At 33.4% G+C, this 12,285-nt stretch overlaps 1 protein-coding gene across 1 annotated transcript in view; it reads right to left on the reverse strand.

Moving 5' to 3' along the window:
* LOC126974872 (mitogen-activated protein kinase 1) overlaps positions 1-12,285 on the reverse strand; it is an 87,371-nt gene that overhangs the window by 41,169 nt on the left and 33,917 nt on the right. The window contains exons 2-4 of the mRNA XM_050822567.1: positions 10,613-10,739; positions 8,685-8,795; positions 5,634-5,768 (exon numbers count right to left, since the gene is read on the reverse strand). Coding sequence (XP_050678524.1) covers positions 5,634-5,768; positions 8,685-8,795; positions 10,613-10,739 — 373 coding nt within the window. The remainder of the gene's footprint in view (positions 1-5,633; positions 5,769-8,684; positions 8,796-10,612; positions 10,740-12,285) is intronic.

Consider the following 12,285-nt stretch of genomic DNA (forward strand, 5'->3'; position numbering starts at 1 on the left):
TATAATATAAGACAATTTCTAATTAGATAGTATAATATAGTATACCTAAATTAAAAGATAGTTTTATTTGCTCATATAAGAATAATATATACTCATTAGCTCATACATGAACTGTAAAACAGACTGCTAGAGACAATTACTTTCCTGGGAATTAAATTGGGTAGGTAGTTAGCAAGTCGGTAACTCAACGAATACAACAAGAAACGAAGTGACAATGACGAAGAAACGAAATGATCTGTCAGACTGTCATTGTCAAAGTGAAGTTAGCGGTGAAGAACAAGGATTTCACTAGTATTGATTTTTTATGTAAATCGATTTATTGATCGATTTATTGATAGTAAAATTATTGCTCAGTTCTGTTTTTTTCCTGAGCAAATAATATATTTTATTCATAATAATAATTCGAACATAAACTATGCACCTTACTTACATTATTGATATAAAACAACTGGATCTTAATGTTATTTTAATCGATTAAATATTCATTCGATTATGTCATTTTAATCGATTTTCTTTATTTTAATGTTTTTCGGTTTGTAGATTGCAAAATGAGCTAGTTTTTTGTATTTTAGATCAGAAAATATACCTTTTTTTTAAAGTATATTTCAACTTGTTAACCATCAGGCCAAAAGTCCCATTCCCCTTTGTTTACACAAGACAAGTACTGACCCGATAATACCCCGCGCCCGCTCACTGTATGAATTATCACTAAGTATATGTAATGAAATGTTAAGATTTATCAATCTACATAAAAATAATCTTATAGATAGTTTACAACTGTAGTTAATCTACCTACTATAGTTACCTAAAATTAAGTTTATTTTTTACCTTCTGAGAAAGTTAGAAAGATATAAAAATTCTAATTTGTTCATTTTTGTTTATTCATTTTAAACTATTATTTTAATTTGATATCTGAACGACGGGGGACACATCAAAGGAAAATCATAATCGTTGTTTTTATTTAATATTGAGCATTTTCCTATTTATTCACCTTTTAAACCTTCTTTGGACTTCCACAATTAATTTAATACCAAAATTAGCCAAATCGGTCCAGCGAGACTAACGAACAGCAATTCATTTTTATATATATAGATATAGATTCTTGGGATAGGCTCTGACGTCACAGAAACCCGGCGCAAAATGGCTTGTTTGAATATCCGAAAGATCTTGCCGGGAAATAATATTTATTTTTTAATTGAATAAGAATTTTTTTAATTATAATTTGATGTGTTTGATAATTTTAGGATGTAAAAAATCAAATTTAAGTATTTTTAAAATTCAGGCATATCGCTGCTATCCCAGTAGGCTGTAATTCAACCAATTTCGAATAACTACCTGAGATTTCTATATTTCGTATTGACGTTAGGTAGACACAACACACAAGACATAATTTAAGATATTTGAGTCACCTACCGTAACGTCGTTATGGTCAAGTAATTGTCGTAGTAAAATATTATGACCAATGGAACTCCTTAACGACTTACAGTAAGGGTGCGATCTGTGGCAGAATTTAAAACAGTCTGTAATAGTATTGCAATGAGCTTACTTTTGTTGCTGCATTGAACATTTTGTAGATCTACACAAATTTAGACAAATTGTTAGTTAGTGTAGTTCAAATTCACAAAAAATCTGAAAAAAATTAACAAAAATACAACCGACCTCAAAAACACTATTCCAAAAAAATACATATAATATGCACTAAAAAGTATATACGTTTATACAATCTATTTAATAAATCTAATTCTAGTAACAATTATTGTTATTCACTGAACAAACTGAAAAAGACTGAACAAATTTTGATCGGAAAATAGGGACAGACTGACGAACGAAAAACTTATAGCAACCCTCTTTTTCTTCTGGATTTAAAAAAATACCTAACTTCTACTCTACTGATGTCACTGTCCAAATCGGGTTCTAAATTCAAAATACGTAGATGAAACTGAAATAGTGATTACATTGCTGCCTATTGTTCAATAATATTTAAAAAAAACTGGAGTAAATGCAGAAATAAATAGACATAGCAGTCGAAGCTTATTATGGTGTCATTTGTGGCATGTGCTATATTTCGGCTTTGATTTTGTATGAGCTGCATAGTCTTTATGTATAAAACGTCATTGGTTGTTCCCCTTTAAAATAAAATAGTCTATAAGTACTACTGGTACTTAGCTAAATTAACGTCCGACCAGAAATATGAATAAAATAAACTTGAGTTCTATTATGAATTGCAGCTTTATATCAAAAGAAAAATTATGAATAGAACACTCGCGTTCGCAGCCTAATATTTAAAAAGGAAAATATCTATTTAAGATAATTGCAAAATATCTTGGAATCTTTACTAATTTATTTTATAATGAAATTTTGCAGAAGATACAGCTTTTACGTATGTACTGTATTTCTTTCTTTGTCTAATTGTTTCTGAAGCATAATATTGTAAATAAATATTATTGAAACACTACATTATTATAATACCTTTGAATTTATAACCATTACTATTTCATAATTGAATTTCCAAGAAGTAACTATATCTGAGAATTGGCGCGTAATATTGTAATTTGCGTTACTTTTGAGATTATACTTTATCATAATATAATTATCTGTACGCAAGAAATTGGAAAATAAGACGAGATTAGACCATAGAATTCAATATTCAATCGATACGCTTGGCGATACGACGAATACGATAGGCTTGGACATGCTCTATGCATACTGCAAATAATACATTATGAAGCTTGTTTCGAGGTTGTATTATGCGCGCGAGCCATAGGCTAGCTCAATAAAAAAGCCGTGAATGTCCTGAACTTAATAGGCACCTGCTTTTCATAAGTCTTTCTCAATATTATACTTGCGAGGAAACAGCAGACTTGTTTTATTATTTATCATGACTATGATTACATTACATTTTATTAAACAAAAAGGTCCTAACAAAGAAGAGTATGACAATATGAAATGACAATATAAAAATTTCCCAGAGGAGAATGACATAAGATACATAATAGCTTTAAGGGTAAATGTATACACTTTTATAATGAAGCCCAGCCACTGTTCAGGCAGCATCTAGAAATAAATTTAAATGTTTTATTAAAAAATGGCTCTGTCGTAAATCCTACTACTCCACAGCTGAATATCTAAGTGATCGGACAGCCTCGGACTAGATTATAATTATTTTATAGCAAAAGCAATGACAGTACAATATTGTACATTTTATTAAAAAGAGCGCTAAAAAAGAATGATGGGAGTGTTTCTTTTTCTCTCTCAGAGTGCCATTTGTTCGAATAAATTTTAAGAAAATAGATGCCTTTTATCTTTTTTTATGCCATAATAGAGATTATGCTGAGAGTCCACAAGACAAACACCAGACGTTGAGAGCAAAGTAAGGTAACCGATGTCATAAAACGAGTTGTAAGTCTGATGTGGCAGTGCTCAGGACATGTAGTGTGGAAACGTGCCTCGTTGGGCAAAACGGTCCTGGAATGGAGGCTTTGAGGAGAAAAAAGATTTAGAGGCAGATCACAGATGAAATTGAAGGATGACTTCAAAAAACTGCAGGGACTAGCTTGACGGAGGTAGGACTTGAGAATAGCCCAGTCAAAATATTTAATTGACATAAAATCAAAAGTAAAACAATACAAGGCTGAACCATAAAATCCATAAAAAAGCAATTATAATACAATTCAATTCCACATTGTAATATCGTTTACGTAATCTCCAATAGTGTAATAAGCCTTCGACATAAGTCTGCGTTTAATAAAAGATTTCAATTCAATTTTGATAGTCAACTTTTCGTATTGATGGTAAAATATTTTTATAGCATTGAGTTCACAGGTTTTTAAGATTTTGACGTTAATAAAAAAATATTCATACTATTTTTGTTTTGTTAGTGCACGTACAAACGTTGGAGTCATCTGGTCATTTGTAAGATTATTATTTTAAACCAATATGTAAACTTGGAATGCAAACATTGAAATATGAACGGGCATAAGATTAATTGATAAGGTGCTGTGGGAATTTATGAACACAATTAACAATCTCTGTGCCCAGGGGTTATTCCCTTTGGTAAATAGAATTCCAACCGTTTGCTTAGTAACTTAATTAACTGATAGTACTAATCTAATACAGGCGACACTATTCAATTACAATACTATTGTTGAAATTTCTATTCAATGTATTTCGAATGTCAAATTTATCAATTCTATTATCGTTTCTATGTATCGTTTTCATTCGTAGATTATCTTATTGAAAGCTTAAAATATATACCCAAAGCTCTTCAGAGATAGCCAATCATGCATTAATACATAATATATTTTTTTTACTTCATTTTTGATTTAGTTATTTTAAATTCTTTCGCAATAGCGACATTTTATAATTACTTAGATATACAAAGAATAACCTGATAAACAATGGGCGTGAAATCTCCTTAGATTTACATTGATAAATCACCTGCTTGACTATGAGCGTGAAAACTCGGTAAAACGCGTACGTATTCCAAGTGATGAGAATCCCCCCAAAATTCCCCGTGTACTACAATTCCGTACACTCTTGAGAAGGTCGCGAAATGGTGATAAACAAGTCTTGTTTAATCTACTCCCAGAATAATCTTTCCTTTGCCCGTTAACCACTAATGGCCGTTCCCAATATTCAGTCTACCTCTTACTTGAGATAAAAATCGTAACTATCGCTGACTTTTTTGTCCCAATAAACTTATCGACGGTAACTCACCTTATCCGTACACGCTGTCTGTCAATGAGACGACGTATACCTTACTAGCGATAGAAGTTTGTATTGAAATTTCAATTCACGCGTCCCAATATAAGGCGATAAGAATGACTTATCGGGTATATTGAAACAGCTTCAGATTATTGACTGCTAATTACTGACAGTAGAATGTAGTAATTTATCTCTATCTGTAGATACGATATTGGGAACGGCCGTAAGAATTGTCATACCACCGCTTTTCGACAACACTCCCCTAAATGCTTTGACTTATCAGAATATTGGGTCTCGAAATCAAGATCGACCGCCAATTCTGCGGTCATATTTAGAGCGAGGCAATAATTCAAGGCTGGCAAGCAACGGCTCACATTCTAGCACTCCACAGCTGGAGTGCACCCCTGGATTATCTGGGACAGCATGCAACACAAAGCCGCTCGAATTGTCCGCACTCTAGTGCTCTGTGAACGGCACATTACATGGCGTTGCGTAGAGACGTCACTTGACTATCACATTTTTCACGGGAAATGTTCCAAAGAGCTGTTTGAATCATCTCCACCATCACGTACGTACAACGAACAACAATCAATTATACTTTCAATAAAAACGCGTACACTTTACTAAATGGCCAGTAGCGTTCCTGCAAGGAAATGTATGGGACCTACTAACAATTGTAACTTCAGTATACCCTCTGATTATAGATATTATAGTGCATCAGGGTAAGTTCGGATAATTTAAAGTAATGATTTTTATATACTGTGTCACACTACAATCTACAAGCGCAACGAATCGATAGCCCTAGACTGTGGACTGAAGTGAAGGGTAGAACAAGAAGGCGTTTCGCCCTATGTTTAGAAGTTATTTGAATTATCCGGACTTATCCTGCATCCCAAGTTACCCTGATACACCTCATACATGAATATTACCTTCAAATCACAGGTGGTGTTAAGCAGTAAGTTAGACGGCTTCAGATCTCTGTGAAGCACGTTCGCAGAGTGGATGTACTTGAGCCCTCGCAGTATTTGGTACAGGAAGTAGCAGATGTGGTCGTTGCTTAATTTCTGCAACAAAATGTAAATACTCATAGATATACGCACAATAGATGAAGAAATTATCGGATTTAATAAGTACAAAAATAATAAGATGAAATATACATTTATATTATAGTTATTGTTCATTTACACAGAACGACTTGTTTCAAGAAATAGATTTTTATTAAGTTTGTATGCATGCAGTGAGCTTCTTTCTGAGCTGTCTCATAAGCTACACCACGTACTACAGTCTGAAAGCCGCAACCGTTGGTTGATTTTTATTTTTATTTTATTTTAACACTGGGAGGTTTTTGGGTCGAAAAGAATACAGTTCGGAAGAGAAAGAATATTGAATGTTTCGGCGAAGTAGAATGGGCACCTGATCATATTTGCGTAACCTTTGTGACATTATTATGGCTGTTATATATTAGCTGTTAGATCCAATGACGTTCTATACATATGGACATATCAATCGTAGTCTGACAACGGAACGGCAAAAGTGTGCTTAAAGACAATCTAAGCACACTTTTCTCCTTAGTCGTGTGTCAATCAACAAGCCTCAGTGTGCTATAAAAAGTGCTTAAATAATACAATAACGAAACAAAAAAAGATGGTGTGACTTATCATGGGTAAGGTTATTTTATTTATATAAGATTGATATGCAAAAAGCGTAAGTAATTTAATAATAACGTATATTCTTTCATTATAATGTTACTATTATTGACAAGTCCCCAGACAAGACACGCTTGTCAGAATGGGACAGATGAAAGGACACAATCAGGTATGAAAGCAATAGAGTCGCTCTTTTTAACCAACTTCAAAAAAGGAGGAGGTTCTCAATTCGTTGTATGTTATTTTTATGTTTTTTACCTCAGAACTTTGCACTAGGTGAACCGATTTTGATAATTCTTTTTTTATTTGAAAGCTGGTGCTTGATCCAACAATGAGAAAACCATAAAAGTCTTAAATTTGCTATAAGTATGTGCGCAACCAATTTACGAATAACTCAACATCGCGCCAACCGATTTCGATAATTCTGTTTTTTATTGGAAAGGATATACTTCAAAGGTAGTTCGATGATAGTTTGGTTAGGTTCTGCTAATGGGATCCATGACAAATTAACGGAACTCTTCAATTCTTAGGATTAACGATACTAGGCCGAATATTTTTTTTGCCATCCGGATATTTGAGTCACCTACCGTAACGTTGTTATGGTCAAGTAATTGTCGTAGTAAAATATGATGATCAATGGAACTCCTTAACGACTTACCGTAAGGGTGATCTGTGGCAGAATTTCAAATAGTCTGTAATAATATTGCAATGCTTTTATGTTCATTGCTGCATTGCAAAATTTAGTAGAAATTATTATTTATATTACAAATTTAGACAAATTATAAGGTAGTATAGTTCAAATTCACTAAAAATATGTATTTTGTGTAATGTGAACGCCTTACAAGAACGTAAAAAAATCATACACGTTATCACGGAAGTATCGTAACCTAGTGATAATCGATACTTATTTACATCGCAAATATGTTAAAGCTAATATTTTTCAGCTTTTTCGTACACGAGAAAATGAAAGAGAATTGGCGCCAGTTGGTTGCAAGAGAGAGATGTGAAGAAATTTACAAATCAAATAAGCATATTTATATTTCACCATTAAAGTATTTAAGATTTTTTAATTTAACCACACTTAGAATTTGACAAAACCTGTCATACAAATATATATTGATGTCCGCTTACACTACATATACCAAAAAGATACCCTGTAAAAGATATTTAAGTCTAAAAGAGAAATTTTATTAAATTCAAGGAACCTAACATTTAAATAACTAGTTTTACTAATTATTTTATGCGAATAAAAATATTATATTTGAGTATTAGTTTCTCTCATTAAAGGTTACCTTAACTTATTAAATCCAATACCTTTATAATGTAAAGAAGAATAAACACAAGCCAATAAATAAACACACAAACTTTCACCTTTAGAATGTGAAAGAGATTTTTGATTAAAAACATAAAAAACCTCCGATTTAACAAATCTTGATCAGAAAATAGGGACAGACTGACGAACGTAGAACTTATAGCAACCCTCTATTTCGTCTGGATTTAAAAAAATACCTAACTGCTACTCCATTGGTGTCACTGTCCAAATCGGGTTCTCAATTCAAAATACGCAGCTGAAACCGATAAAGTGTTTACATTGCTGCCTATGGACCAATAACATTTTAAAAAACTGGAGTAAACGCAGAAATGTATAAACATAGCAGTCGAAGGTTATTATGGTGTCATTTGTGGCATGTGCCATTTTTCGGCTTTGATTTTGTATAAGGTGCATAGTCTATATGTATAGAAAGTCATTGGTTAGATCAGCTAATATATCACGGTACTGCTTACAGTTTTTCGGATTTTTAGAATCTTGAGCTGCACTGCAACAGATTAATGTATTGCATATCTGATCACGTCGTGTTTTAAAGATTTACCATAGAAACTTAGGCTTAGTTTCGGGGACCCAGTGAGTGCTCTGTGAACGGCTGGATCACTTCGCGTTGCGTAGAGACGTCGCTTCATTGTGTGTCTTCTACCGCCTTTATCACGGGGAGTGTTCCGAAGAGCTGTTTCACCTGATTCCTGCCGCCGAATTCCATCTTCGCACTACACGCCACAAATTAGGATATCCTCCCCACTATGTGTGGCGGTCCTTCACTGTGCGCTTTTCAAGGAACTTTCTTCCACGTACTACAAAGCTGTCGAATGAGCTTCCTTGTGCGGTGTTTCGGGACGATACGATATGGGTACCTTCAAAAACAAGCGCGTAAACCTTCCTTAATGCGGCAACGCTCTTGTGATTTCTCTGGTGTTGCAAGAGAATGTGGGCGGCGGTGATCACTTAACACCAGGTGACCCGGCTTTGTAGATGAAATGTTATAATGATGAGTTACTAACCTGTGTCTTCAACAACTTGTACAAGTCCGTCTCCATCAGACACTGCACGATGTACACGTCCTTCATCTGTTCTATCGTTTCCGCTCTCAAAATATCTCGAATGTCAATAATCTGAAACAAGGCGTTTTTATAGTATTTCTTCCATACTCATCTGCTGTTCAAATAGAATAGAAATATATTTATTTACCATAGGGAGTGGACTTCGTCATGAAGTTTTTGAAGTGAAAACTTCTTTAGCCACGTTGGGCACTTTTTGGTAGGGAAGAAAATCTTATGGGTTCACGTCACCAACATGCACGTGATTGGCGCACGCGATAAATAAATAATTATGAGTTCGCGTCACCGAAATTCTTACAGCAGTATATCTGTAGCTATACAGCTGATGTATTGTGCAACATTAATGTATAACTTATCTGTAACTAACTTAATGTATAAAGTATAATGTGTATATACTGTGCATTGTTGAAATAGTCTTTTTGTTTAATATATTATTGATAATAAGTTTTAAAAATAAATTGAAATTAATAATTCAATGGTTTTTGAACATTATGAAATTTCAAATTTTAATACGTAATTTTCTAAGTTTTCACTTCTATCGGCAGTCTTTACATCTACCAATTTTTTTAGGAGGGTGGAAACGGGCAGGCTCGCTTGAGGCAACCGCCCATGGACACCGCAACACCAGGGCTCAAGAGATGCGTTGCCGGGCCTTTAAGTTGGGAGTATGCTCTATCTTTACTAAGGTCCCTAAGTCATATCGGTTCGGAAAACTGCAACCGGTCATTGATTCCACAAAGTGAGAAGCAAAAAGTTTCTCGTAAAACGCGGTGTTGAAATACCACACGTCATAAATATGTCACATGAAACGGGTGGAATTTCGTATTTTGACGTAATGTCCGGCTACATCAGACATTAAGGGCCTACATTAAAGTCAAAGGAATCATTTTGAATGGAATCCTTTTCTATACTGGGTGGCCGAAAAGTTGACGTCCAAAGCTAAAATTTTAATTTGGCTCATTTTATTGGCCAATGTTCTGGGAAGTTTTTAAAAATAGTTAGAAGCCATAGCCATTTTATTTTATTTATTTGATACCTGAACATTTTCATGAATTTAGCTGGAGCAGTTATCTTGAACTTACGACTCAATTCTAAACTAGTTCCGCATTGTCTAAACTATTCATAGTTCCTTATGTGGTTATTGCAACTGTAGTTAATAATTATTATCAACAATAAAATGAACTAAAAGTGTTCAAAAAAATAAGAACAAAGTCCTAAACCACAATTAGGTGAAAAAAGCGGATAAAAGGGGAAAAAAATATTATCTCCTAAACTACGTAAAACATACGGGTGATGACTCATCACCATTAGGCTTTAAAATTTTAGCTTTGGCTTTGGACGTCAACTTCTCGGCCATCCTGTATATTGCTGAGGTTCAATTAATAAATATATCTAAGTTTAATAAAGACGTCTTTAAAAATAAGTAAATGTAAATGTATTTTTATTCGTAACAAAAGTGTGACATTATACTAAGTGAAGTGTAATTATTTAATAAAAAGTGTGTGTGTACTTATGTATGCACGCAAGAAGTTATACTTCTTTGGCGTAACAAAGCAAAAATCCTTAATATTATTTATTTCTCGTGCTATTCTACGTTTGTAAAAATAACAATATTGTAAAAATCTTGCATCGATGGCATTGACAATTAATTATTTAATAACGAATACGGCTGTATGGGCTCCAAAGCTTTGCCTATCCTAAAAATGGACGAATAATCCGAAAAAAAAAACGAATGTCGAAAACGTCAGAAAATTTTAGGAACCAACTTCACCCTGTTACCTTTGTGTGACAGTGATGCGCACGCATCTTAAAATTTCATCTCACCATTATTTCATAACGCGCCTAAAGAAATATAACTTCAAAAAACTTACGTTTTCATGTTTAAACCTGGTGAGAATCTTAATTTCCCGCAATGTTCTCTGACAGTATGTCTGGTGCTCGAACGGTGATATTTTCTTGATGGCAACTCTCAACTGTTTAACGGTGTCATACGCCGATCTGTTGACAAATACATACACTATTATCTATTATCAAAATATTCCTGAAGTCGAATTAAATTATAAATAATTAACAGCATGCTTTAAAAAACTTTCAGCTGTCGTACAACAATAAATACGTCTAGATTGACTGTGACAGCTATGAACACGGCGAAAAATGCGAAATTCCATGTTAACGCGTCGCTCGATGTTTTGAAGGGTTCGAAAATTATGTGCAAAGATGTCCGTTACACACAATCAAATATAAATACCAACTTAATAAGAGTGCAGACTATTTAAATTATTGATTCTCATTGGTCCTTGACAAGTGTGCGAAGTTTCAATTCAGTCAGAAGCTTTTTAATTGGGTGAGACTCACGATCAAAGATTCCGTTCTATAGATACGCTGACACGTACACACAAAGCTAATAAAAGCGTCAAATACTTAATTCAATTATGCTTAGACCAGCGTTTCTCATTTACAGGGTCGCGACACGGTGCTGAGTCAGCAAAATAACCCGCCTGGTTTAAAAAAAATGAAAAAAAGGATAAAACTTTCGTAATTTTTCTGCGAACTTGGGTGTTTTAGTAAAATATAAGCAGGAGCTCCATACTTCGCATTAAAATAGAGTAACTAAAGCGATACCAATTTATAATTTATTATACCTAATGGATGATAATTATTTATCTAATTGAACCAGCTTGGGTTTAAAACTATAAAGTGGGTCAAGAAAGGGCAGTGTGAAAATTACTGGCCATGGCAGAATAATGTTTACAAACGCTTTTGACTCGTCACTATAAAATATATTTTAAATTACTGAATCTACCATATGTTCAGAAAATATAGAACTCGTGAGAAGAACATATAAGAAACTCCACGGCCACTTTTATAAATTATATAGAGTATTTTACAATTCCTGTAATATACATAACTAGCGGACCCGACAGACGTCGTTGTTATAAAATAAACTCTTGCGGATGGAATTTCTTTAAATCCGTACTTAGCTGATCTCTACTCGGCGAAAGGAATATTTCTACCAAATTTCAAGTCTCTACGCCTTATGGTTCCAGAGATATCGTGTTTAGTGACTATATACGTGGAAATCTCTTATATATATATAAATAATATATAGATTTGTAAATACGATTCATGATATATGAATCATGTTCAAAGTTAAAAGCGTTTTAAATATCATACTAGGCGGAAGGCAGTAGGCGTCTTAAAAAGAAGTAAGGCAATGAGATTGCCTTTGATAACAAAGGAATAGGAATACCTATTTAAGTAAAGATATTATTAACAATAACTCTCATCTAAGGTAACAATTTTAGATGAAAATATTTGTAAATAACCTTATTCAGTATTCGTATTTAACATAAAATGGAGTAGTGTTATGAGATTCCAGATATTTGTTAAAAAACGTTAGTAAAGGGTACAATAATATTAATGCCTTTCTTAATGATACCACACGATGTAATTGAATTTCAAAAACAAGAAATGCCAGCTGAATTTGAAATTTCATATTATTATAATTAGTATTACACCCATAGAAATATTGTAAGAAATATAT

The sequence above is a fragment of the Leptidea sinapis genome, chromosome 34 (assembly GCF_905404315.1).
Source record: "Leptidea sinapis chromosome 34, ilLepSina1.1, whole genome shotgun sequence".
NCBI lineage: Eukaryota > Metazoa > Arthropoda > Insecta > Lepidoptera > Pieridae > Leptidea > Leptidea sinapis.